Source organism: Zea mays, chromosome 9 (assembly GCF_902167145.1).
Source record: "Zea mays cultivar B73 chromosome 9, Zm-B73-REFERENCE-NAM-5.0, whole genome shotgun sequence".
Lineage (NCBI taxonomy): Eukaryota > Viridiplantae > Streptophyta > Magnoliopsida > Poales > Poaceae > Zea > Zea mays.
In genome coordinates, this window is record NC_050104.1 from 4,970,207 (window position 1) to 4,997,908 (window position 27,702).

Genomic DNA, 27,702 nt, shown 5'->3' on the forward strand with positions numbered 1-27,702 from the left:
GCCGCCCTAATGGCGCGCGGAACCCTGGGTGGTCCTCCCGTGCACACGATGCGGCGGCCGCCCTCCGGCAGGAGGGGCCGCTGGAAGCCCGGCCGACGACTCCGACACGCTGGAGGTGACGACGCACGCCGTCGTTCAGCCCCACGTTATCGAAGTCCGCGCCGTCCGCAGGGCCAGCGAACGCCTCTACCCCCAAGCGCCACGGGAAAGGGCGACCCGCGGACCCACGCGGAAGGTAGAGCGCCGGCTCAGCGTGGCTCCCGCCCCAGCGGGGATGATGAACATCCTTGAAGCTGAGGGTGGGACCAAGATCGCAGCCTGGCTTGCTCTTCCCCACCCAGAAACCGACAGTCACCATCCTGGGTGATCGTCGGCATGGGGGTACGGCCGGGCCGGCTGATGAAAATCCTTGAAGCCGAACGATGGCTGAGAGGTACCAGCTCCCATGGAGTTGCGTTCCTCCAACAAGGAGGCGGAAAGGCGGCGGATACCCCCCATCCGGGGGCTTGGAAGACGGGAAGACCCGACGCTTAAGGGAGGAAGAAGACATGGTTGCCTTACGAAGGGAGCCTCCCTCCTTTTAAAGGCAACTCCCCCTACGTGCGCCCCCAAGCGCCGCGGACCGAGTCTTCTCCAACACGCTCCAAGGCCCTCCCCTGCGACTCGGGGGCTGGGTCCCGCATGTCACGCAAGCCGGCTCAGGGCAGAAGAAGCCAAACCGCCGCGCATGGTGCGCACGACCGTCCAGCGGTTACAGGCGACCCCCCATTTTCGCCCAGACCAACGGGCAGAAGGGGCGGGCAGCCATGCAGGCGGCATGCAACCGCGCCAGATGGACGCGCTTCTCCGACTCCTGACACGCCAGCCTGGAACCCAGGCCCACGCGTCGAGCAACCGGCACGCCAGTTGCTGCATGCAAGCAACCGCACCGCCACTTGTGCCACCATCGCGCCCCTTCGGTTGCGAAGCCTATGCCACGACTCGAGGCGACCCAACAGCGCCAGACTGGCGCGTCGGTCAAAGCAACCGAAAGTGGGCCGGCAGTAATAGCGGTGGCAGGCGGGCGGGCACAGCAGTCATGTCGTCAGCCAGGCTCACGTCTCATCCTGAGACAGCAAGGGAGCCTCCTCTCACGGTGTGAAGACGGTGCACCCGTGACCCATTCCTCGAACGGATCGCACGCGCGCAACGGCCGCCCCGCCAACCACTCACCCCGTCGCATTAACTCCGCGGCGAGACACGCGGCGCTTCTGGCAGGAGGAGCGCGCGACGCTTCACCTTCGCCGTAATAACCGCGTCAGAAAAGGTACGCCACGTCGTCCGATTTCGTATCCTTTTCTGTTTTCCTCTTTCTCTATCTCTTGCAACAGGGACCGGGAAAGGGGGATACCCCGAAAGGGATCCTTCTCCGCGAAGGAACCGGGCTCCGAGCCCCCCATTACTGATCAGGGGTTCGAAGGCTGGCCCCCCGAGGGTTCAACAGTCGCCTCAGATCGCGTGGGCCCGACACCCACTACTGGTCAGGGGTTCGAAGGCCAGCCCCCCGAAGGGCTCCATGGCCGCCTCAGGCTACTCGGGCTCCGCGCCCATTACTGATCAGGGGTTCGAAGGCTGGCCCCCGAAGGGTTCACAGTCGCCTCAGACATCGAGCGAGGGATGACCAGGGGTACGTTCGATACATAACCGAGGCTCGGGCTGCGCTCCCGAGGTACCCTAGGACATTTCCGAGACCAGCGGGAACGATCTTGTAACGGAATCCCATCGGAGGGAGGCATCGAGCCCTCGGACCCCGTCGCCAGGGGACCGGGTCCGGCAAATCACCCGCAGGTACTTTTGGGCGTGCCTCTGGGCCCCTAGCCGACCCCCAACGAACGGGGCACGGACGTCCACTCGGATTACCCGCTTGCAGCTCACCGGAGACACCATGTTCGGTGCCCATCGAGGGTAACATGGCGTACTCCCCCCTCCTCCTTGCGGAAAGGCGACGTAGGGGCGTATGTAAAAAGCCGAGTCTGTCCCTGATCGTCCTCTCGCCCTGTGCAGAGGCTCGGGGGCTGCTCTCGCAAAAACCGGCTCCGGCCAAATCGTTGACAGCGTCAACATACCAGCCCGAGAGCTTGGGCCCCGACCGTGCACCTGGGCTACGGCCAGTTCGCATGAGGGAACGACCAGACCAGCCAAAGTATTAAGACCTCGAAGGAGTGTAACCACTCCTCCGAGGCCTCGGGGGCTACACCCGGCGGGTGCGCTCGCGCGCACCCACCGGAACGAAATGCAACCGAGAAAGGCTGGTCCCCTTGCAAAAAAGTGCGACAAAAGCCTCCAAGCGAGTGCTAACACTCCCTTCGAGGCTCGGGGGCTACTGTCGGGGACCATAATTAGGGGTACCCTCAAGACGCCTAATTCTCAGCTGGTAACCCCCATCAGCATAAAGCTGAGAAGGCCTGATGGGCACGATTAAGTCAGGGATCAGTCCACACGAGTGACTCGATCACGCTTCACCCGAGCCTAGCCTCGGCCGAAGGCAGCCGACCTCGAGAGACTTCTGTCTCGCCCGAGGCCCCCTTTTTATGGCGGACACATCACCGGCTCGCCCAAGGCCTTGGCTTCGCTCAGAAGCAACCTTGACTAAATCACCACACCGACTGACCAAATTGCAGGGGCATTTAACGCACAGGAGGCCTGACACCTCTATCCTGACACGCGCCTCCGGCAGAGCCGAGGTGACCGCCGTCACTCCACCGCTCCACTGGCCAGTCTGACAGAAGGACAGCGCCGCCTGCGCCACTCCGACTGCAGCGCCACTCGACAGAGTAAGTCTGACAGGCAGTCAGGCCTCGCCAAAGGCGCCACGGCGAACTCCGCTCCGCCCGACCCCAGGGCTCGGACTCGGGCTAAGACCCGGAAGACGGCGAACTCCGCTCCGCCCGACCCCAGGGCTCGGACTCGGGCTAAGACCCGGAAGACGGCGAACTCCGCTCCGCCCGACCCCAGGGCTCAGACTCGGGCTAAGACCCGGAAGACGGCGAACTCCGCTCCGCCCGACCCCAGGGCTCGGACTCGGGCTAAGACCCGGAAGACGGCGAACTCCGCTCCGCCCGACCCCAGGGCTCGGACTCGGGCTAAGACCCGGAAGACGGCGAACTCCGCTCCGCCCGACCCCAGGGCTCGGACTCGGGCTAAGACCCGGAAGACGACGAAACTCTGCCTCGCCCGACCCTAGGGCTCAGACTCCGCCCTGGCCTCGGCCGAACGACTTCCGCCTCGACTGACCCCTTGGCTCGGGCTCGGCCACGGCAACAGAAGGCAGACTCAACCTCGGCTTCGGAGGAAACCCCACGTCGCCCTGCCTAGGGCACAGACCGCCACGTCAACAGGAGGCGCCATCATCATCCCACCCCGAATCGACTCGGGTCACGGAGAACAAGACCGGCGTCTCATCCGGCCAGCTCCGCCAGAGGGGCAATGATGGCGCTCCACAAGCTCTATGACGACGGCGGCCCCTAGCTCTCTTACGGAAGCAGGACAACGTCAGCAGGGACTCGACCGCTCCAACAGCTGTCCCTCCATCAGGCTCCGCCGCACCTCCAACAGCCACGACATCACGCCAGCAGGGTGCCCAGATCTCTCCGGCTGCCACATTGGCATGTACCTAGGGCGCTAGCTCTCCCTCCGCTAGACACGTAGCACTCTGCTACATCCCCATTGTACACCTGGATCCTCTCCTTACGACTATAAAAGGAAGGACCAGGGCCTTCTCAGAGAGGGTTGGCCGCGCGGGACCGAGGACGGGACAGGCGCTCTCTTGGGGCCGCTCGCTTCCCTCACCCGCGTGGACGCTTGTAACCCCCCTACTGCAAGCGCACCTGACCTGGGCGCGGGACGAACACGAAGGCCGCGGGACTTCCACCTCTCTCACGCTCGGCTCCGGCCGCCTCGCCTCTCCCCCCTTCGCGCTCGCCCACGCGCTCGACCCATCTGGGCTGGGGCACGCAGCACACTCACTCGTCGGCTTAGGGACCCCCCTGTCTCGAAACGCCGACACATTGCACATTTATATACCTTCGATCATGTCTCTTGTAATTGGTACAAATGCATATTTCTTATTCTTCCTGTGCCAAGGCTAAGACTAATGTGCTTACATAAGTATCTCTATGATTAGTATTAGATTGAAAGGGAAATGAAGATTTCGGCAAAGGCAGTGCTTCCACTCTAATCTGTCGGTATCATTTATCATTTGCCCTCCTCATGAACTTTCACTCATATCCGTTTACAAAAAGGGGAGAAAATAGGCCCGAAGGGGGAATTAAAGGCCTCTCAAGTTTTTTCGTTTTTGGCAACTAATCCCAAAGGGGGAGAAATTAATAGGCCCAAAGCAAAAGGACCGCACCACCACCCTGTTTTCAAAAATTGTTTCACAAAGGGGAGCAATTATTTAAACTACAAAAACCTTCTTGACAGCTGAGGGGAGAATTTCTTCAAGGGAAGCTTTTATTTAGCCAAAAGAAAAGCATTTGAAACAGGGAGAGAATTTTTCAAAATCTTGAAAATGCTTTTTTAAATCTTATTCTTATACTATTGGCTATTTGCAAAATAATTTCAAAAGACTTTTACAAAAGATTTGCAAAACCAACCTAAGTGGTGCAAATGTGGTCCAAAATATTAAACTAGAAGAAAGCAATCATATACTCTTAGAAATACTTTTAAGTTGGTTAAAATTCAAAGTAACTTATGAACATCTGTCAAAACTGCAAACTAGTTACATTCTTTCACTTTAAATTTGCTTTGGTTTGTGTTGGCATCAATCACCAAAAAGGGGGAGATTGAAAGAGAAATAGGCTTAAAATATTTCCAATAATCGATTTTGGTGTTTGACGTCCATCACAAATCATGTGAACTAACTAGTTTGCTGAATTGTCATTTATCTCATGTACATAAAGTTCAACATAAACCAACAAAGAAAATAAGTTGGGGAACTCAACAAAGTTTGGAGCAAAGACAAGCATTGGTGCTACCAGTGGCGCACCGGACACTATCCGGTGCCTAGGCCGAGCACTTCGCAAACTGGTCGCTCTCGGGTTTTTCCTAGAGTCGCTCTGCTATAATTCACCGGACTGTCTGGTGTGCACCGGACATGTCCGGTGAGCCAACGGAGCAACGGTCAACTGCACCCAACGGTCGACTGTTGTGAACAGTAAACAGTGCACAGTGCAGAAGTCAGAAGACAGAGCTGTGAAGTCAGAATGCACTAAACTGTCCGGTGTGCCATCGGAATGTCCGGTGCCCCAAGAGGACAAAGGACTTCAACAGTCAATCGCTCCAAACCCCAATATTCTGCTGATGTGACACGCACCAGACAGTGAACAGTGTCATGTCCGGTGCACCATCGGACTGTCTTGTGTGCCCGTCGACAGCAAAGTCAGCCAACAACTAGGAAGAGGTTGGAGGCTATAAATACCCCCCAACCACCTCCATTCAAGGCATCCAAGTTTTCTGAACTCCACATTCAATACAAGAGCAAAAACATTCACTCAAAGACACATCCAAAAGATCAAATCCTCTCCAAGCCTCAAAATCAACTCAATTGCTTAGTGACTTGAGAGAGGGTGTTTAGTGTTTTTTGTTGCTTGGATTGCTTTCTCCTTCTCATTCTAATTCTTCTAAGTGCTTTGTAAAGCTTGCAAGAGACACCAAAGTGTGTGGTGATCCTTGTGGGGTCTTAGTGACTCAAGTGATTAAGGAGAAGCACTCGACCGATCTGTGTGACTGATTCAGAGAGGGAAAGGGCTGGAATAGACCCGGCCTTTGTGGCCTCCTCAACGGGGACTAGGTTCTTTAGAACCGAACCTCGGTAAAGAAATCATCGTGTTCATTTGTGTTGATCTCAACTTGATTTGTTTCCCTTTCTTTCCTCTCTCTAAAAGTTCTCTTGCTCATATTGATTTGAGCTTGCTCCCAAGATTATCCGTATTGATTGAGCAACTCATAGCAAGGAGAACTATCTTCTGCTCTCTGAATTATTTCTAACACTAACCTCGGGCATAGTGCGTGTTTAAAGTTTGTAAATTTCAGGTTTCGCCTATTCACCCCCCCCCTCTAGGCGACTTTCAACAAGCCGAAGTTGTCAACCTGGCGATAGCTTCGGCGTTTATTCTTATCAGTCTTAGATCATATCTTCATCTCGTATGCCTTCACCAGGAGGAAAAGACTTGCATCCTGAAGACGAAGCTCCCTGTAATAGCTTATGCTGAAAACAAATGGTTAATTATGTTTTTGAGGACCTTCGGAAGAGGAAGGCCCCCAACAGTACACAATCGAATTTCATGATTGTTGGAACTCGCTCTCAGCAGCAAGAAAGCCAACAAGGGTGAGCGGTGGTGACAACAGGGTTACGTGCACGGGGGCAATAGCTCTGTTGATCTAGCCTCTCACGGGCACTGTGCGGGGGTATTTATAGGTATCTGAGTGCCCAGCGTCTTGTGTTAAGGACGCATGTGCCCTCGGACACCTATTTTATCCCCGGAATATTCCCATAAAGCAGGGTTACAGACCGTAATTACAAGTATTCCTTTACAAGTTAGGCCCGTAATACAGAGGCGGCCACGCGGGGCCCGTTACAATGGGCCAGATCGCACGTGGGCCTTGGGACTGAACGAGGACACGCCGTGGTAGGACGTCGCCGCAGGCCTTCGTCAAAGTGCCGAGTCCTGCGAAGGGTGTCCCTGCCCGCTTTGTCTCCGTCGGACCAGCGGCTGCAGCGAAGGACTCGAGCGAAGGGTGGCGTCTTTGCCTTCGCCCCAACATTTGCCCTCCGAGGGACCAGTTCGACAAAGTCACCTGGTGCCGAAGACGTCGCTAGATGGCGGAGACGCTGCCCTCGCTCGAAGTGGTTCCGCGGGGGTTTTTGATGTGACCGTTGATGGACGGCGTACTGTTGGATTGCGGGTTTCCCGAAGCGTCGCGGCCTGTCGGATTGCGGGTTTCCCGAAGAGCCGTGCCCCGCCTATAAAAGGGGGCGGGGGCGGCGCTTTTTGAACTCTGCCTTCCGCGCTCCGTAAAACCCTAGCCGCCCGCTGTCTTGCTGCTCCTTTTCCTCCGCTGCTCCCTTAGCTCGCCGGCGTTCTGGCTCGAGTGAAGCAGACCGCCCGCCGCCGACGACGGTACGTAGCAATGCCATCCTCTTCTTCCTCCGCCGACGCCGCGTCGCCGGCCGCCGCCTCGTCTGAGGAGACGTTGAGTAACGTGGAGGTGGAGGAGTTGCGCGCCGGCGACTCTGTTGAATTTGGTGTGTCACGGATGACGTCAGCCCGTATTGAAGATATGCAGCGGTTGGGCTACTTTGGCGGCGGGGTCGCCCGTGCTCCGGGGACGGAGGAAGTCCCCGAGCCGGAGGGCGAGTTGGTTGTTTTCGAGGCGTTCTTCGTCGCCGGACTCCGCTTGCCTGCGCACCGTTTTGTCAGCGAAGTCCTGCGTAGATTCAGCGTTCAAATACATCAGCTGACACCGAACGCCATAGTGGCGCTGGCGAAGTATGTCTGGGCGACGACTTCGTACGGCGGACAGCCGTCAGTTGAAGTTTTTGCGAAGAATTATTGTTTGCATTGGCAGAAAAGGATGGTTGAGGACGGAGTTGCCCAGTTCGGGTCGTGCACATTCACGCCGAAGACCGGCAAGACCGCAATGCCAGTAGTGGAGTTGGTCCCGTGCGCCCGCAACAAGTGGGGCAATTGGAATGAATTTTGGTTTTATGTTGCTGAGGCTACTGTCGAAGGCCATGAAGGGCTCCCCGCGTCCTTAATGTGCTCTCACTATTACTCTGCGTATCCACCTTATGAAGTGGCAGAAGAGGATGCAGACGAAGGGGCCCTTCGGTGCGCCGCCGGTCAGAGCAGCGGTCGAGATTTAGTTGAAGAGTTCGTGGCGTACGGGGTCTGGCCCTTGGCGCACGGCTGGGCGCTGGGCGAAGTATGCCCTCGCCAGATGCCCTTTCACGGAGGAAGGGTGGTGCGAAGTCCTGCCTTCGCACTGAATTTGCGAAACCGTGACCCGGCCGCCTTTGTGCGTGATGCGGAGGGCTTGGCGGTGCGGCTCGTGGGGCGTTACGTGCCGAGGACGGAAGGCCAGCGCAGCTTTGACATCCGCGGGTCAAATGAACGTTTGAACAGGGTCTTCGAATTAAATCAACTGCCGTACGACGGTTACCCTGGTCAAGACGAAGCGGACCGCCGTGGGAAGAAGCCGGCGGTGGAGGCTGGAGGCGACCCTGCGCTGGTGGCCGCCGCCTCCTCGAAAAAGAGAAAATTAGGTACTGCGATGGGAAGACTTGGGGTGTCTGATAGTTTCGCTAGAGATTTAATGAGGACGTGTGCGGCCCCGGGGGAGAGGATGTCTTCGCCCGAGCTCCGGGAGTCTTCGGCTCGGATGCTGAGGGTTACCGGGGGTTGTTGGCCTAAAAACATTCCTATCCCCTGCGCGGCTGAGGAAGACTGTTTTACATCTCGTATGGTTCATCGGTGGAAAGTTTTTCCTTATGGGCGAAATATCGGTCATGTTGTGTGGGCAGTGATGGACAAGGATCGCCAAGGCGCAGCGCGAAAACGCCAGGCGACTGTGAGGGTTCACGAAGCCCGGCCGAAAAGGCAGCGGGGAATGGCGAAGGCTGAGGCCTCTGGCGGAGGCAAGCCGCCGCTGCCGACGAAGGTGGGCGCCTCCGCGCCTGGCAAGGCGCCGGAGACGACGGTGGGCGCCGGAGGCCCCAAGCTGTCGAAGGTGGTGCCGTCTGTCGGCGGGGTGGCGGAGGCTGCGAAGGCGGCCCGATCGCTACCGCCGCCTGGCAAACGCGTTGCCGACTTCGGCACCGAGATTGATGTGGAGGATTATCTTGGGGGTAAGTCTATATGAATATATATATACCTTTTTTTTAATTTGTTGACGCGTTGCAGGGTCGGACGAGGGCCCGCTTGCTCTAGTTGTGCCTGGCGCGGCGATCGCGACGGCTGCGCCAGCGCCGAAGGCGGGGGGAGAGACCCTTGGCGCCGGAGGCGAGGTGTCTGCCCTCGCGCTGGTCAGAGACGAGGCGGGCGTGGCGACCCGTCGGCTGAAAGGAGCGGCGGAGGCGCTGAGTCGAGCGACGGAGGCGCTGAGTCAGGTCCGCCGAGCTATACACATTTTTTTTACACAACGACCTTACGTGTGTTCTGCAGGTGGCCGACTTCACCAGTCGCACTACGTCGGGGGCCCTTACGGCAGCGTTGTCTGCCGAGGTCGAGAGACTTCGGACGCAACATGCGGACGCTGTCCGTGAGAAGTCGGCCTCCGACAGCAAGTGCCGCAAACTGGCGGAGAAGGTGGCCGCCCTTGAGAAGGAGAAGGCTGACCTCCGGCGCCAGCTGGCGGGGGAGAGGAGGGAGGCCAACGAAGCCATCGCCAAAGAGCAGGCTGCGCAGGCGGAGGCCAGGCTGGCGCGGGCGGAAGGCAATATCGCCAAGGAGCTCGCCGGAGAGCTGCAGCGGCGGCTTACTGCCCAGGAGAGCCGCGCGGAGGGGGCCGAGGCCGCGATGCGAGCGGAGGCCGAACGGACGCGCACGCAGCTCATGACTTCATATCGCGAGCTGGGTGTGCGGACGGGTGACTTCGAGGTGCCGGAGCGAGAGGCCGGGCTTCACTGTCTGGAATGGGTGCAGGAGGAACTGCAGGAGCTCCCCACTGTCTTGGCGGGGTTGATGGCGTTCACCTCCCTGGTCACCTGCGAGGCAGCGATGAACGCGCTCTCTCGCGAAGGCTGCCGGCACTTTGAGGCCCTCGACCAGGTGGATGAGGATTTTGGGCGTGATATCTTTGAGGTCGAAGACCCCGTGGTGAAGGAATCCGCTGGGGCCCTCTATGACCGGATGTGGGGTTCATACGGTCGTGAGGTGGTCCGGGCGCGGGCCGAGGCTGTGAGGGCTCAGGTAACGTTGTCGTTTGCCCGGCGCCTGCTGGATGCGGTCTGTGCGTGTGTTTGCTGAGTTTTTGTGCGTTTTGTTTTAGGCGGAGCGCGGCGAGCGGGTGGACGACTTCGGGGCGCTGAACAGCGCGCTGCCTGAGCCGGAGACGACCCCTGCGGAGGCCGCGACTGGAGTCGCCCCGGGACCGACCCCGGAGACTGCGGAAGATGCACCGGGCGCTCCGGCATCTGCCGCGGCCGGCGAAGACCTTCCCCCAAAGGTGGCCGAAGGCGCGCCAGATGCCCCCGCAGTTGCTGTGCCGAGCGCTGAAGGTCCAGCAGAGGCAGCGACGGAGGCTCCCGCAGCGGCCGGGCCTTCGCAGGTGGCATAGGTGGCATAGGTGGTGTTTAGGGTTCGCGAATGTCTCTGCTAGGTCGGCGAGATGGTCCTCCTTATTCTTGCTGGCGACGACGATGTCGTCCACATATGTGAATATGTTTCTGCCGACCTGCCCCTCGAGCACTGTTTTGGTGAGTCTGGAAAAGGTGGATCCGGCATTCTTGAGACCCTCCGGCATTCTGACAAAACAATAAGTGCCGAAGGGTGTTATAAAGCTGGTGCTAGCCTTGTCTTCCTCCTTCATGTATATCTGGTGATAGCCGGAGAAGCAGTCGAGGAGGGACATGACCTCGCATCCGGCCGCGCTATCGACTATTTTGTCGATCCGCGGCAACGGGAAATTGTCCTTTGGGCAGGCCTTATTGAGACTGGTGAAGTCTATGCACATGCGCCATTTTCCGCTTTTTTTCTGTACCATCACGACATTGGAGAGCCACGTGGGGTAAGCCACTGGCTCGATGAATTTAGCCTCCAGGAGGCGATGCACCTCCACCTTGGCGGCCTCTGTCTTTTCGTCTGACATTTTGCGAAGCTTCTGCTTTTTGGGTCGCACCGAAGGGTCAATGCCCAAGCTGTGCTCAATTATGGCTCGGCTGACTCCGACCAGATCGAGGGCAGACCAGGCGAAGACATCTTTATTCTTGGCCAGGCAGCAGAGAAGTTTCTCTTCTTCAAGTGAGGTGAGGTCTTCGCTGATAGTTACTGTCTGCTTGGGTGTGGCTTGATCGAGGGGGACAGTCTTGGTCCCGTCTTGGCACTGCAACTGCGCCTTGTCGTGCTGCTTGTCGGTTGGGCTGGCCGGCGCAGGGACCTCGCGCTGGGTCGAGAGACAGTGTACGTTTCTCTGACCGGGCACGAAGTCCCGCTCAATATTGTGCGCCGTCTGCTGGTTGCCGTAGACTGTGATGGCGCCTAGCGGGCCTGGTATCTTCATACATAAGTACAACCCGTGGATGGCAGCTTCGAACTTGTTGATGGAGCCCCGACCCATGATGGCGTTGTATGGATATACCATGTCGACAATGTCGAAGGTTACTTGCTCACTTCGGGCATTGGGCGCTACACCGAAGGAGAGGGGCAACTCTATCTTGCCAACTGGAAAGGTGCCCTTGCCGCCGAACCCATACAACGGGTTGTCCGAAGGCTTCAGCAAGCTGTGGCTTATACCCATGCGGTCGAAGGCGTGGAGGAAGATGATGTCCGCCTGACTGCCGTTGTCGACTAGGACTTTGTGTAAGTCCCAGCCTGCCACGCTGCAATTGATGACCATAGCGTCGATGTGGGGGGCGCTGCGCAGGTCGACGTCTCGTGCGTCGAAGGATAGCGGTATGTGGGACCACTTCGTCTGCACGACTGGGCCAGTGACGGCGACATGGTTGATGCTGCGGTAGTGGTCCCGCTTCTGCCGCTTGGTGTCGAAGTCAGTGCTAGACCCCCCTGTTATCATGTGAATGACTCCGCGATATGGTTGATCGGCGAAGTCTTCCTGCTTTGGGGCATGGGGGATGTTCTGATGTTGCTGGTGTGGTGGTGGGGGTGGAGGAGGTACGATTTGTACTTCCTGATGGTGTTGGTAAGCGTGGTGCGGTGGATGCGGAGCGGGAGCGTGAATATATGGTGGAGGGGGTGGCTGGTAATTATGCGCGACAATTCTGGGATTGTCGGCTGGCTGCGCCCGCGCCATTCTGTCTCTGGTGGCCTTCGTCTCGGGGCAGTCTTTGGTCTGGTGGGCGCAGTCTTCGCCGTGGAAAAGGCAATAGAATCGGCGCGGCGGCTGTTGCGCCCGCCCTCGACCCCTGCCGCGAGTTCCGTTTCCGCGGCCCTGAGGGGGATAGTCTTGGCGGCGAGGGGGATCAGCAGCAGGCTGTTGGTTGACGATGTTGTGCACTTGCTGTTGACTGCGGCCATCTCGACCAGAGTCTGGTTGCGGAGTCCTCGTCCAGTTGCGGCTGGACTGCGGGGCATCTTTGGGCTTCCGCTGTGACTCAACCTTGCGCTGGTGGAGCTCTTCGGATTTGGCATATTTTTCGAAGAGCTGATATAGCTCCTGCAAGCTCTTTGGTGGATCTCTGATACAATGGCTGTAGAGGACGCCAGCCCGAAGGCCATTGATGGCGTAGTGGATAGCGATCTGATCGTCGACAGAGGGCAGCTGTGACTTGAGTGTTAAGAACTTGCGGTAATACTCACGCAGAGTCTCTTTTTCCAGTTGCTTGCAAAGCGAGAGCTCGGCCAAAGCGTCGGTGTCCGGACGGTAGCCTTGGAAGTTGAGGAGGAACTTGTCCCTGAGACTTCTCCATGAATCAATGGACAGCGGAGGCAATCTGGTGAACCAGGTGAGTGCTGGGCCCTCTAGTGCGATGATGAAAGACTTCGCCATTGTGGCGTCGTCTCCTCCGGCTGATGCAACGACGACCTGATAACTCATGATGTACTGCGCCGGGTCGGTGCTGCCGTTGTACTTGGGGTATGCCCCCGCTCGAAAGTTAGCCGGCCAAGGCGTCACTTGTAGGTGTGGCGCCAGGGGACTTCGCTCGTCGAGGTAGTTGACCCCTTGGAATGGCGCGCCGTGCTGGGAGACGTAGTCATGCTGGGGGAAACGCGGGTTCTCCGGCTGCGCCCGGTGTTGCAGGGGTGGCTCTTGTTGTAGACCGAGGTGGCCTTCGCGCTGCATCAGCGCGATCTCGCGCTCGAGGTCTTGGGCTTTCTGCTTCTCGTCGCGTATCATTTGCCGCACTTTGGCTAATGCGGACACACGCTGGCGCTTGGCCTCCAGTATCTCTTTCTGCCTCTGGAGATTGCGGTTCCTGAGGCGCAGGGCGCGCAGCTGCAACTGTTCTTCTGTTGAGACGCCGAGGACCTCGCCGTCCTCGGTGAGGTCCACGCCTTCCAGTGGGGCGAAGCCTGGGGGCGGCTGTGACTGTCCTTCGGTTCCGCAGGTGCGGAAGGTGTCGTCTTCGCCGGTGTGGGGAACATTGTCTTCAGTGGGCTCTTGGTGGGTGGATTGGGTGAGGACGAGGGCCTTGCCCTTTCTTGCGGCCAGCAAGGCTGCCTTCGCAGCCTCGTCAGCCTTGGGGTTAGCTCTCTTGGGTGCCATCGCGGGTGGTTTTGTCGTAGCACGAACGGTGGGCGCCAAATGTTGGAACTCGCTCTCAGCAGCAAGAAAGCCAACAAGGGTGAGCGGTGGTGACAACAGGGTTACGTGCACGGGGGCAATAGCTCTGTTGATCTAGCCTCTCACGGGCACTGTGCGGGGGTATTTATAGGTATCTGAGTGCCCAGCGTCTTGTGTTAAGGACGCATGTGCCCTCGGACACCTATTTTATCCCCGGAATATTCCCATAAAGCAGGGTTACAGACCGTAATTACAAGTATTCCTTTACAAGTTAGGCCCGTAATACAGAGGCGGCCACGCGGGGCCCGTTACAATGGGCCAGATCGCACGTGGGCCTTGGGACTGAACGAGGACGCGCCGTGGTAGGACGTCGCCGCAGGCCTTCGTCAAAGTGCCGAGTCCTGCGAAGGGTGTCCCTGCCCGCTTTGTCTCCGTCGGACCAGCGGCTGCAGCGAAGGACTCGAGCGAAGGGTGGCGTCTTTGCCTTCGCCCCAACAATGATATTGTTTCGGAAGGGCGAGGTCGTACCTGCAATGCAATCAATGGTTGAGTGAAGTAAACCAGTCATATGGACCCTCCCAAAAAATACCAATAATAAATAAATTTAATATCAAAGTGAGCATATTGTCTATAGACCATATATTAAATTGATAAGAATAAATATTACATTTTATTTTAGCCAAAAGACCGAGAAAAATATGACTTGAAAGGGAACTCAATCCCTATTTTTATAGAGATCTTTGTAGCTCGTCCTCCTTCAGCTGACGGGGTGTTACTATATGTGTACGGCTTCCTGTTGTATTGGACTTGGTGGCTTCTCACGGTCTATATACAGTGTAACAGCCTTGATGACTTATGACTCAAGACATTTAATAGTTACCATCTATTAAGTTTGGAGTGAAACCCTCATGTTGCCGGATATTATTTTGTCGACTTTCCTCCTAGGGATATTCAAAATGTGTATTAGGTGTCCTATTAGTGCCACCCTCTCTTGCCCTATATTTCTCGAGCTCTCTATTGGCTAAAGAATATTCGGCCCTATGCATATGAGGTGGTATGACATGGTTATAATATGTTGTCGATGAGGTAGCGTAGTGCTGTTGTGATGGGTGCAAATATTGTGCATATTGTGCAGCTCCTTGTTCTGCGTGCGCGCACTCAGACGGCTCGGCGTAAGGTGTCAAACGGTCCACGACCAGGCCGAATGGTCCGAGGATATACTTGGATGGTCCGGTCATATATGGTGCTAACTAGGTGGTCTGCACGCGAGGCTGTGTAGGGTAGGACAGTCCAACAAAATATGTCAGACGGTCCGTGACGTAGCCAGACGGTCTGAGATGACTCTCGGACGGTTCGACAGTATCTAGAGCCGATCGCGTGCAAGGCGGTGGCTATGATGGTGCTATAAACATATTCATCGGTACAGGACGACCCATTTGCAGTCGATGTGTTAGGTGCGGGTGGCTCTGTATTAGGCTGATGCGAGGGAAAACTAGGGACAGTAGTTTTTTCATACAAATGTGTCTATCCTTTAACAGATTCATCCATATATTGTTTTAACTGATCCCCCCGTTGTTCTATGAAAGCCTTGAAAGATTAATCTAGAATACTTACAGTGGGAGCCTGAGGCGAAGGTAGGAGAGGTTCCATATCGATCTCCCCTTGACGGATGATCTTCTGGTGGCGATCCACCGTGAAGTGTGATAGGTACTTTTCCTTCGCCTTCTCGTGTCGTTCGGTGAGTTGTTACAGCACTTATTCCTCCTCGCGCCTCATGCAGTCATCAAAGCGATGTTGATCATCAGCACGGAGTGCCTCCAGGGTTGTTAATGGCGAAGACGTCGGTGGGAGCCGATTTTTAGTGGATCTAAATGCCCTTGTCCCCAACGGAATCGTCAAAAAGTATGTTGGTGCCTTTTTTGGGGCCAAACATTGATGATCCCTAAACCCCGCTCGTGGGGGATGAGACCTTTGGGAACCTCTCTACGGGGTGTCGGATGGTGCGCGGTAGACCACCAAACCATCCTCGTGTAAGTCACCACCGAGCAGCTAACTAGGGATAATCACCTCCAATCCCTCCATCTTGAGGAACTTCTCTACGAGGTGTTGGACGGTCCGCGATAGGTCCTCAAACCATCCACGGTAGGGCACCAGACCGTCTGCGATGGCGCAAAGCCTTCTTCTTCGTAGGGACCTAGATCTCGCCCCCTGGGGAGAGATCTTAGGGTGCTACGGGGTTGGCAGGCCATCAAAGATGATGCCCGGGTCGGTAGACCACCCGGGATATCCCTAGACATTAGACAACGTTGAGCCGAAAAAGGTGATAATCTGTGAACTACAACTAGAACTACGCTACATCTACTGCTAAGGCATGAATGATAAAGAAAGTAAATAGAATGGTTCGATTGAAATGTGTTCGGGGTTCTCAATCGGACGTACCCCTTTATATTTATATGGGAGGAGGTATGGACCTGTTCCTAAACGAGATCCAACAGATTCTCACGAATAGATTAGGATAACCACACATAGAATAAGTACTCTCAACGGAGTTAATCTGATCGTGGGAGCGCGGACCGTGCAAGCCATATGGCCGGACCGTCAGGCCGTGCGCTCAGGTGCCAAATAATAACAAAAGATTCATTGTATTTTCGCCATATGGCGGATCGTTAGGCCGTGCGCGCTCAGGTGCCAAATAATAACAAAAGATTCATTGTATTTTGAGGTGTGATAGAGTAGATTCCTCCTTTTCCCTCCACTTTTTTTAATTATGGAAACAAGAGTTTCGTCTTTTGCATCAAATGCGTACAACCGTTACATGTCAATTATTGACTCAATAAACAGTTGTTTGAATAATAAAGCTAACTCGATAGAACCAAAATTGAGTGAAGCTGAGCTTTGCTTTTATAAGTTGGTCAAAATTTTATTAGCAGTTACTAAGTGTAAGTAAATATCAAACCATAGTAATAATAAGTAAAAGTAATAATGAAATAATCCCAGATACAATGAAATGTCAAATTGAGTTTAAGTTCCATAAATTAATCATGTGAGTGTCCGAGCCGCTCATGACCGTGAGCACGGCTAGTATACCAGTTTTACACTCTGCAGAGGTTGCGCATCTTTACCCACAAGTCGTGTTACCCATTTGCCACGGAGTTGATCAGACCCCATACACCTCTACCAAGGAAGCGAGACAGGATACCACTACGAGGCCTTTACAAAGTTCCACTAGTTTCAGAAAACCCGCTACAGTTTATAGGAAGTTCCAGTGCAGGAATCCCTTGCCTGACCGCCATCGCAGCAAAATCAACCAAGGACCTCCCTACACTGACCACTCCCCTACCGCCCTTGCCCCGTTCGGGTAAGGTAGTCCTCCATATGTCCGGACCGTCAGGCCGTGCGTTCAGGTACCAAATAATAACAAAAGATTCATTGTATTTTCAGGAGTGATAGAGTAGATTCCTCCTTTTCACTCCACTTTTTTTAATTATGGAAACAAGAGTTCCGTCTTTTACATCAAATGTGTACAACCGTTACATGTCAATTATTGACTCAATGAACAGTTGTTTGAATAATGAAGCTAACTCTATAGAACCAAATAGTGTGACAATAGATAATACTAAACACACTTAAGTCTGGCGTTTGATTGTCATTCATGATTCGTAAAGACTTACATCACCACCACTTGACCACTTGTACTGGGTTATCACTTATCAGTAGGTATCAAGTATGAACAAAGGAGAGAGAGGAAACCAAAGCACTTCCAATTCCGACTAGAACCAACTTTCCATGTGTGCAGCAATTAACGAACGGCCAGGGCGGCATCCGCCAAAGCGCTCCGTCCCGGGACTCCGGGGTAAACGGCCGTCAAATCTCAAGATCGGCGATGGCGACGGATCCAAGAGCCTGAGAACACGCCAACCGGCACCTGGCATCCACAAGAGAGGAGAAGACAAAGGGCTCGCTGGCCTCGCGCCAGGTTGCCGCCACGCCGCGCGCTAGCTTTTTCCCGTACGTGCGTGCGTGCTTTAGCCGGCCGGGGAGAGAAAAGCTAGCAGGCCAGGCAGGTCTCGCACGCACCGGTCGGTCGTCCTGATTCGATTCGCATATACTGCTCGCACTCTCTCTGCCGCTGGGCAAGTGGAGCAAGAAAAGATTCAGTCAGGTGCTCGATTGCTGGACGACGGTCAGGTCAGGTCACAGCACAGCACAGGCGGCGGCATGTGAAAGATGCGGTGACGACGCTGCTAAAGCGGGCTCACTTTCGCCGTCTGATCTCATCTGCTGCCAAAGCGATACTACTACTACAATACACAAGGGTGGCGCCGTGCACGTACCGCCCTTGCCATTGGCTCGCCAACCCAACTCCTCCTCCCCCCTCTTGGAACAAAGCGACGGACGGACGGACGGGTCTTGTGCGTTGTAGTTTGTACTAGCTAGCTATAGCATCTTTAGCAGACGTCGACGTCTCCATCTCCATCTCCATAGGACGTGTACGACCCTGCACTGCACCCCCGCCACCGCCAGGCTCCGGTTCCTCCAAGCTCGACTTGAGTTGCCCGCAGAAAGATCGGTCGATCCGCACGCCACGCCACGCCACGCACGACAGCAAGCCGTTGATGCGTCAGGCTCAGAGATCTTCCTCGTTCAGAGTCGATCTCAATCAAGGCGTCGAGATAAGAACGAGCGAGAGAGAGATAAAGCAGCGATAGTGGAGCTAGCACGGCCCTATCTTCGAGTAGCCGTGAGACGATGCAAAGGAAACACGACGAGACAAGGAAGGGTAGCCCCCCAAAAAAAAGATCTTCAGTTCAGCCATGACCATGAATGAGTACTAGTAGCTATTAGCCCCGGCGGTCCAGTCCAGCCACCAGAGCTCTGGCGCAGCATCTGCGACGTGCCATGGCAGCGCCCGGCCGGGCCAGCCATCCCGCGCCAAACTGAGGTGGCGGGCCGGCGTGTAGGCGGCTTTGGGCGCCGGCCGGGCCTGGACCACGCGACGTGACCCCTCCTCCTCCCAGCAGCGCGGGCGCGGCAAAGGCAAAGGCTGGTGGGTGCCGACCGAAAGCTAAGCTTAGCTGCGCGCGCTGCCTGGGCGGCGAAGGGCGCGAACTGCCGAGCCCAACCCAACCGCGGCTAGTGCTCGACCGCCAGGCGCCAGGACGGTGGCAACAACTGGCAAGCGCCACGCGCGGCTCCGGGAGTCGCACGAAGGGTGCCCGCCTTTTGTTGGATTGTTTATTGGCTCCCGTGGTTTCTGGGGTGGGGGTGGGGGTGATGAGTGGCCCCCGTGGCCGGCCATCCCGCGCTGCCCCTCCGCTCGGGCGCACCATCATGCGCGCCCGCTGCCTTTCCATGCCCGCCGCGACCTCCAAAGCCATCATCGCTGGCGCCCCGATCGATCAGTCGGTCGACTAGACCTGTCATGGGGGCCTGCTGCCGGCCGGAGTCCGGAGAGAGGCGGCAAACACATAAATTATTAGGAGGGGAGGGAGGTTTGAGCCAGCAGGTCAGGTCTCATGTACTTTCAACAATTAGTCACAAAAATAAAAAAACACATGCGACCTACACTTAACGTGTCCATGATTGCTAAAACGCAAACCCTACTGTCATATTCCTTAAGTTTGCTCCGTAACTAGATCACTAGACTGTAGTAGCCTCCCTCTCTCTCTTTTCTGCTGAACCGGTATAGAAAGGAGTACCCCATGCCATTGGCATCATCCCTGTGAAGTCTGATCTGGAAACAAAATTTATAGCGCTCAACAAATGACGCAGGAAGGAGCCCCCCTCTCTCTGCGCAATGCAAACCCCGTGGATCTGCGGGCGCGCACACTTTTTTGCTCAGACGTGCCAAGCTTTTTCCCGCACCCCTCCCCCGTTCTTATGAGGAATCATTGCGCGTTACCCGCTTTTTAATTATCTTTCTGGGAGAACTCATCATCATACGTCCGGTTATAGTAGTACTACTAGTAGTTGATAAATAAATAAATAATAATAAAGTGCGTCGCGTACATACATGTCTCCTCTCTCGCCCCCATCAGCCATCGGTACATGCGTACCGGCAGACAGCGTTCCATGAATTGCTGCGTAGTGCGTACTACCTAAAAACTAGGAACGAACCCCCGCGAGATGGGTTGTTAAGTGATGTACAACTCACATAAATGTTATGTGTTTTAAGGAATATCAAGAGTAAGTGCACAAAAATATAAGAGACAATATCTTGATAAAGGAATATTTTTAACACGGATCTCTAAGTCTAGATACGTTTTATACATACAACTCGAATAAATGTGGTGGATCTTGAGATGTTTAAGATACAGGACTTAGTTACATTTGGGTTGTATGAATGAATTTGTTAGATATGCTTGGAGAACCACAACGTAGTTTTTAGGTTTTATATATGCCCCAAAACGACGTGTAGTGCTAGCAGGAAGACCATTACCTGAAAAAAATATTTAGGCCATAACTTATAGATGCAGCGGAATCGTATTTGTTAGTACTGCAGTGTACTGATCCCGCATCACTTTGTTGTACCAACCGCCCTCTCAAAGTCCGACAACAAGGGCAGTCGATTCGCTAGCGAGACGACGCCGAGGGCCCGGCATGTCGTTGGATACGCCCTCACCGATCCACGTCGAATCCCATAGGATATAGGAGTACGTACGTACTACGCGTGCGTGTAGTGGCCGGCCGGGCACCTGTTCCGCAAGACCTGGGCCCCACGGCTGTACGTTTCCTAATGTGCTGCATACGAAGTGCTCCTGGTAGATACCGGCTCCTCTCCCACACCATCCCCAATAATTCCGCAAAACAAACCATTGGTAAATCAAGATGCTTTTCATTCTTGCTCTTGTACACTTGTGTATTCAAAACCTTGCTCTTGTACACTTGTGTATTCAAAACTATGTGCTACTCTTTATTCTTATACCTTGTTTGGCACAGCTGCTGCTTGTTGAAAAATCAGCTTATCTGATAAGCTGATAACTAGCAGCTTCTGCTTGTTAGCTGCTTTTAGTTCATTTTGAGAAACCGCTGAACTGATAAGCTGCTGTACAAGCTGTCTGTTTGACAGAACTTCTGTTTAAATTTGTGAAGAAGCTAAAAATAACCTGTGCCAAACAGGGGAAGCTCGGTACTTTTTACAATTTTCAAACAATACTATGATATTTGGTGATACTGTGGTATTGTAAGACAAAATGTGATTGGTTGGTATAAGTAAAATATAGTTTTAAGCATCATGGTTTACTCAAAAATATACCTGATCATAGGCCACCCGACTCGACCAATGCAACAGCCAGGTGTGGGCCATAATTTTTGACCCGCAATAATTCACGAGCGGGTACTAGCCATGAATTGTTGACCCAAAATCCGATCCAACACAAAAAAAACCCAACCCAAAGCTAAAAAATCCGACCCAACCCGAAAAAAGCCTGACCTGACACGTCAAACGAGGAGGTACGAGCCATGCTAAATGCCCCACGACCCGACATTGACTCGACCCAACGTTTAACAGGTCTACTCAAAATCGTGGTATCCTTTTGAGTTTTGAAACTTCACTCAGGACCTTTGTTTTCTTTTATTCTCTCTACAAATACTTCTTTTTCAGTTTTGAAACTTCACTCATGACCTTTGTTTTCTTTTATCCTCTCTACAAATACTTTGGTTTTCTAATGAAACCAGACACATCTTAGGCCCTTGTTTGAGAACAGAGTTTTTCAAAACGACAATTTTTTAAAATACTACAGTATATTACTATACTTTAGCAATGACAATACCGCGGTTTAAAATAGTACGATTTTAGAAACGGGTGTCCAGACATAAGTTTAGAATAAATCAAAAAACAACTACAATATCTGCAAAACTTTAGTTTTGAAAACAGAGGTTTTAGCCAGCTTGCCAAACATCATTCTATATCTAATACAACAGTATTTGGAAAAAAAATACTATAGTATTTTCCCAAAACTGTAAAAAAAACTTTACTCCTAAACACTTTCTTAGTTTTAATTAATGACATAGTTTTACTATGATAATGTAATACTGTAATATTTGTGTCATGTTCAATTGTAAACTATGATGTTTCAAAATTATAGTATTTCAAAACGGCATTATCAAACAGGCCCTTACTATGTTCTTTTACATCGAGTTTTTGTTTAAGTTTGTAAAATGGTCTACAATGAGAGTGGGTTTTAAAAACACTTATAAGTATTTGAGAAAAAAATTTATATATTTTATTTCCAGCCAGTTGTCTTATGAAAAGATATTGAGACCATGAAAGACTAAAGTAGCATTCTCCCAATAGATGATCAAGCTGGCTGCGCCTCAGTTTGGACCTTTGATTGACATCGTTTCTATACGGAAAATATTTTTTTTCGGAATGACCCATCCACTTTTATAATAACAAGGCATATTGTGTTCATGTTCGACTTCCGTTGAGCATTTAAAATGAAACTTGGCATATTGTGGTCAACCGTCAAGTGACGACACAATGTGCTTTGTTTTGTTACGAAGGACGGAAGGAGTAACGCTAAGCCGGAGGTGTGCTAGCAGGCCGGAGACAAGGCGTACTAATTAACACAAATATACTGCATTTTATTATTTTAGAAGAAAAACAACAAAACACATATAGCAAGGGATCGTGGAGTTTGAAAATACGATGTGTGTATTTTTATTTCACTCTATTTTTGACCACATCCGCTGGCTTTATTCTAAAATCGAACTAGTACGGTTGCACAGCAAGGGTTTGATGCTGAAGGATTAACGACCAAATCACCCCACTCGCCCGCTTTGATGTCAGATACTGTTAAGCAAGTACTGAAGCAGGGACATGCGTGGTGCCAGTCCAAGAAGTATATATACCCTAGATGAACAAGAAAGAAGAGCCCTAGCATTCCATCGAAGTGACACGCATCCATTTTATATAGGGCATGGAAAGCCATGCGCATGAAAAGTCCCTAACACACCCAAATCAAAACTCATGACCGGATGCTTTGCAACGCAAACTGTCACCCCCAAGGATTTTTGCATATGACGTTGGGTTTGTCCTAAAAACATTTTTTGTTTGCTCTCTAATCGCGTTCCATGATGTCTACACCTAAAAGCATACTCCTACGAATTAACCTGCCGCCCCCCGCCCCCGCCCCTGCCCCTGCGCAGTTGTCTTGTCCCCCCTAGTCTGTCTCCTCCTGCTCCACATCCCCATCCGGCATCGCTGTTGGCCTGCGGGAACGAGCAGCTTGTCTGGCTTTTTCACAGCCCCATCAGGATGTAGTACACCAGCGTGATGGGCAGCGCGATGAGCATGCCGAAGATGACTCTGCAACACCACGACGAAGCAAAGCCGACAGCAGGTGAGACAAAAAAAAAACCCTGAGGCAAATAAAGCGGGCGGAGACCCGGGAATCCCGGCGCTGCTGCTGCTGGCTGCTGCTAGTGCTAGTGCCTAGCTCAGCTGCATGCAAGCAAGAGCAAGACGGATGGAACACAAAGGCTGCGTTGCTTACGCCGTGCTGAGGATGTCAGGGTGCACGCCGTACTCCTTGGCGAACACGAAGGGGACAATGCCCTGCGGCAGCGCGGCCTGCGTGCGTCGTCAGTAAACAAAACGAACGTCAGTCAGTGGCAGAGGCGGCGAGGGGGGGGGGGGGGGGGGGGGGGGGGGCAACAAAAAAAAGGGCGAATTTGTGTTGTGCGTGCAAAGTCCAAAAGCGAAAGGAGGCTGTGCCGCGCTTTACCGGCACAGGGGGCATATCGATCGGCATGCCCGGCCGGCCACTTGACCGCTGCTTGTGCTTGGATATATTTTTTTTCATCTCTTTCTCAAAAGGCGGTGCGGCCCTTGTCAGTGGCGTGCGTGCCTGCCAGTGGGTTTGTTTGTGCGGTTGGTTGGTTTGGTTCGGTTCGGTTCGGAGAGTTTTTACCTGGACGATGGCGACGTGGAGGAGCGTGCCGCGGAGGCCGACGGCAAAGGAGGCGGCGGCCATGACGGCCGGGCCGGTCAGGAACCGCACGGCCATGGCGAACGTGGCCACCTTGTTCCCGCACGCGATTATCCGTGGCTGCAGCGCCATGAACAGCCCTGCACGGAGGAAGGCGACGTCACGCGCGGTGTCAGTACAAGGGGGTTAACTGTTCCATAGGTGGCGTGGCGATGCGACTCCAGACAGAGGAGGCAGCAGAGAGGGTTTTGAGATCCACGGACCGAGGCTGAACATGGCCATGCCGAGCCCGGCGTCGGAGAGGATCGAGATGGACTTGAGGATGATCGCCGGCATCTCGAAGTTCCACCTGCGTATGCGTTCGTGTCCAGAAACGAAACAGGTTAGCGAAAGATGCAACGCCCACTACTAATTTCAAGCACGCCGCGCCGGTGACGCTGGTTACCTGAAGCAGACGAGCGACCAGATGAGGCCGATGAGGCTGGAGTAGGTGTTGGGGTTACGGATGAGTTTGCGCCACACCATGATGAGGATCAGCCGCGTCATCACGCTCGTCGGTGGCATCGCCGCGGGCGCCGCCACGGCGCCTGCATTCCCCTGCGCAGCCGCAGCCGCCGCCGCCGCCTTCTCGTCGCCGGCTTCCGCGTCCCTCTCCGCCGCGCCCCTGTTCCCGAAGCTGAAGTCGTCCCGCTCCGCGAAGTCCTCGCCCCGCTCCTTCCTCCCGTCCGCCGCAACTAAAACGTCCAACAAGAACAGAACAGGTGTGTGTCTGAGCATGCAGCGCAGCCAAAGCAGGAAGGAAGGAGCTCAAAAGCCAAAAACGAGGAGAAGCTACCTTTGCGCGGGGAGGCGACGGCCATGCGGACCTCCTTGACGGCGGCCGCGTCGTTGTACTCGGCGGCGCCATTGCCGAACACGTCGGACACGGGCGACGCGCTGGAGCTCCACACGAACATGTGTAGGTCCTTGCCGTCCTCGCCCTTGGCCTGCCCATTGGCCGCCTTCTTGAGGCCCTTGGCGGGCTGCGCCGCCATGGCCGGGTTGGGCGCCGGGTACTGGCCGTACTTGTTCGCCTTGCCCTGCGGGTCCTCCTCGTAGTTGGACGGCCTGGGCGTGGCGCCCGTGCGCAGGCCGAACGCGTCCCCGGCGGCGAAGTTGGAGCTGCGGCCGACCATGGAGTAGAAGTCGGTGTGGTTGAAGCTGGAGCCCCGCGGCGTGGGGTTCCTCGACGACTGCAGCGAGTAGATCTCGGCGTTGGTCAGGTTGCTGGGCCGCGGCGTGGTGCTGGAGAACCCCATGGACCGCCGGGAGTAGATGTCCGAGCGCGACGCGTTGGAGCGCCGCACGGTGACGTGTATCTTGCCGTCCTCCTTCACCTCGGCCTCCGTCTCGATGGCGTCGTTGCGCCCGTCCAGCGACACCACGTCGGGGTCCACCACGATGGAGGCGATGGCGCCCGCCGTGTCGGGGAACTGCTCGGTGATGAGGATCCTGGCGCCGCGGTACTCGAACATGAACAGCATCAGCGTGTACCAGATGATGCACTGGAGCACCACGATCTGCACCATGAGGCTGCCGGAGAAGTCGCCGTACATGCCCTTGAGCAGCGGGATGCCCATCACCAGCGTGTTGGGCAGCGTCGACAGGGAGAAGAGCGTGATGGTCCACTCGAGGCAGCCCCGGCGGGAGAGGTAGCTCCATGCAGTGAGCAGCGCCAGGACGATCAGCTTCTGCAGCGTGTCGGCGGCGATGAACCGGATGTTCATGGTGTAGGGGTTGTTGGTGGAGATGAAGTGGAAGGACAGCAGCGGCACGGCGAAGAGCGCCACGAAGCGGTTGATCCCCGAGCACTGGTCCGGCGTGAAGATGCGCCACCACCTGACGGATCCGTACGCCAGGATCATGGCAACGTACAACGGCACCATGGCCGTCATGACGTGGTAGAAGTCCGTGCCGGTGATCATCTTGCCGATCGACGCACCAAGAAACACTTGCGAGCTGCTCCTCGACGTCCGTGCAGCCGGGAACGCACTTTATGGCGCGGTGCCCCGCGGCGGCGAGGTGCGGTGGGAGAGTGTGATGAGTGGGGTGGGGGAGCCGTGGAGTGGAGGAACGCGGGAGGTGGAGTGGGCATAGGTGCGTGTGATTATTTATACACATCAGATGTGCACTGCACACTCCCCGACACGAGGGGGAGGGGAGGGGTGTAACTGTAAAGAAAGGAGAAATTCTGCACGTATGCCAGCCGTTAAGATCTGCCACCATAAACCTTTGGATAAATGACAGCTGGAGCTAGGATTGTTGACAGCAAAAAATAATCTGGAAGTCAAAAGTCGGATTAAAACATCATATATAAATGAAAGGGATCCAATTTGGGGTCAAAATTACGATGTTTGAAGAGAACCGGCCTGTTTAGAGACGAGTGAGGCCAGCCTATGCTCGTGATTATATTGTGCGGGGAACAAAGAAATCGGCCCAGGCCGGTTTTAGCAAGGTGCGTGGCCCAGGCCAGTGCACCAACGTAACATCCAAAATTTTATTTTGGAATTTATAAATATTTCTTCAAAAACAATAATTAAAATATCTATAACAATGATTTTTTTGGATAAATAGTGATCTAAAAAATTATTATATTTAACCCTAGGAAATTAGGTTTTATTTTCTCAAAGAAATAAAGCAGGGATGTCTACAATTAATAATTGATGAATTGTATGACTAGAAAACCTTCTCTAAATAAGGTTAAGTCAAAAGCACCTTGTAATTGGAGAATATATATATCTCCTATTACAACAAACAATTAATAAATCTTGGATAAACCTTTCATTTGACTATAGGTTTAAATTAATATTTCTTCAAAACTGAAAATTGTTGTATGGCATATTTCGAAGCATGTTATTTAACCAAAAGGATTAAACAATTACTATAAAAATATATAAATAGAAATATGCATCATGTTGAGTATTTATTTGATTGTGCATTTATCTAGATTCTAGTTTTCCACCCAAATACAATTTGAAATTCGAGATTTGAATTTAAAGTTGAAAATTTAAAACAGAAATCAATAAAAAATAAGGAAACAGCTGGCTGGGCCAAAACCTTCCTCCATAGCCCAATTCTGTTTTCCTTCCCCTCGCCCGTGTGGGCCGCTACCCGGCCCACCTCCACTTCTTCGTCCGCGGACCCAGCCTCCCCACACGAAAGGAAGCGGTCGCCGATGCATCGCGCACCCATGATCCGGCTAAGACCAACCAGTGGGACCCGCCCGTAGCCTTTGAGTGCATCGCGTGCTCATGGATCGTTGGACGTGGGTCCCTTTGCCGGTAACAAACTCTGTCGTGTTCTTCTCCGATCTGGCTAGCACCGCTCGGATTTGAGCTAGATCCTAGGATATATAACTCCTAGTCGTGCACCCCCCCCTCTCATCCATCTTGCATCACGATGAACCGGTGGCCCAAGGGTACCATTGCCGTAAGGGTGGGCGAGTGAATGCCGCCGCGATAACAGAGGAAGAGACCGTGATCGCCGATCCGTGCCCTTGATGTCGTTTCGGTCCCGAAAAGCTTCATTGGAGCTCACAGTGTCTACCGGATGGTGCTCGCTGGATTCCTGGGCATGGAAACTAATTGCAGCAACGACAATTTCTCGCCAAATTTCCTACGTCGCCGCAGTACCGCGCTGAAAGTCGCCTAGAGGGGGGGTGAATAAGGCAAATCTGAAATTTATAAACTTAAGCACAACTATAAGTCAGGTTAGCGTTAGAAATATAGACGAGTCCGAGAGAGAGAGGGCGCAAAACAAATCGTGAGCAAATAAAGAGCAAGACACGATGATTTGTTTTACCGAGGTTCGGTTCTTGCAAACCTACTCCCCGTTGAGGTGGTCACAAAGACCGGGTCTATTTCAACCCTTTCCCTCTCTCAAACGGTCACTTAGACCGAGTGAGCTTTCTCCTTAATCAAATGGGTCACTTAGACCCCACAAGGACCACTACAAACTTAGTGTCTCTTGCTTTGATTACAAGTGCCTTGAGAATAAGAATGGGAAGGAAGAAAGCACGATTGCAAAAGCCAAGCGACAAGAGCGACAAATAACACACGGAACACACACTCTCTCTCAAGTCACTAATCACTAATGATCACTTGTCTCAATTGTGGAACTTGGAGAGATTGGAGGCTTTGATTGTGTCTTGGAATGGATTTCTAGCTCTTGTATTGAATGTTGAAGGTTGGAGTGCTTGGGTGAAGTGAATGGAGGTGGTTGGGGTTGTATTTATAGCCACCAACCACTTCCTAGTCGTTGCTCCTTTCTGCCGACCGCGGACGGTCCGCCC

The 27,702-nt window shown here is 53.9% G+C and overlaps 1 protein-coding gene across 1 annotated transcript; it reads right to left on the reverse strand.

The window, feature by feature from the left end:
- Positions 1-22,324: 22,324 nt before the first annotated feature.
- Positions 22,325-25,490, reverse strand: LOC103637824 (probable auxin efflux carrier component 1c). The gene is made up of 6 exons (NM_001322465.1): positions 24,208-25,490; positions 23,818-24,106; positions 23,636-23,721; positions 23,355-23,512; positions 22,938-23,014; positions 22,325-22,750 (listed from the first exon to the last, which is right to left on the reverse strand). Exons 1-6 carry the CDS (start codon positions 25,334-25,336, stop codon positions 22,684-22,686), a joined length of 1,806 nt encoding a protein of 601 aa, NP_001309394.1. The 5' UTR covers positions 25,337-25,490; the 3' UTR covers positions 22,325-22,683.
- Positions 25,491-27,702: the final 2,212 nt, after the last annotated feature.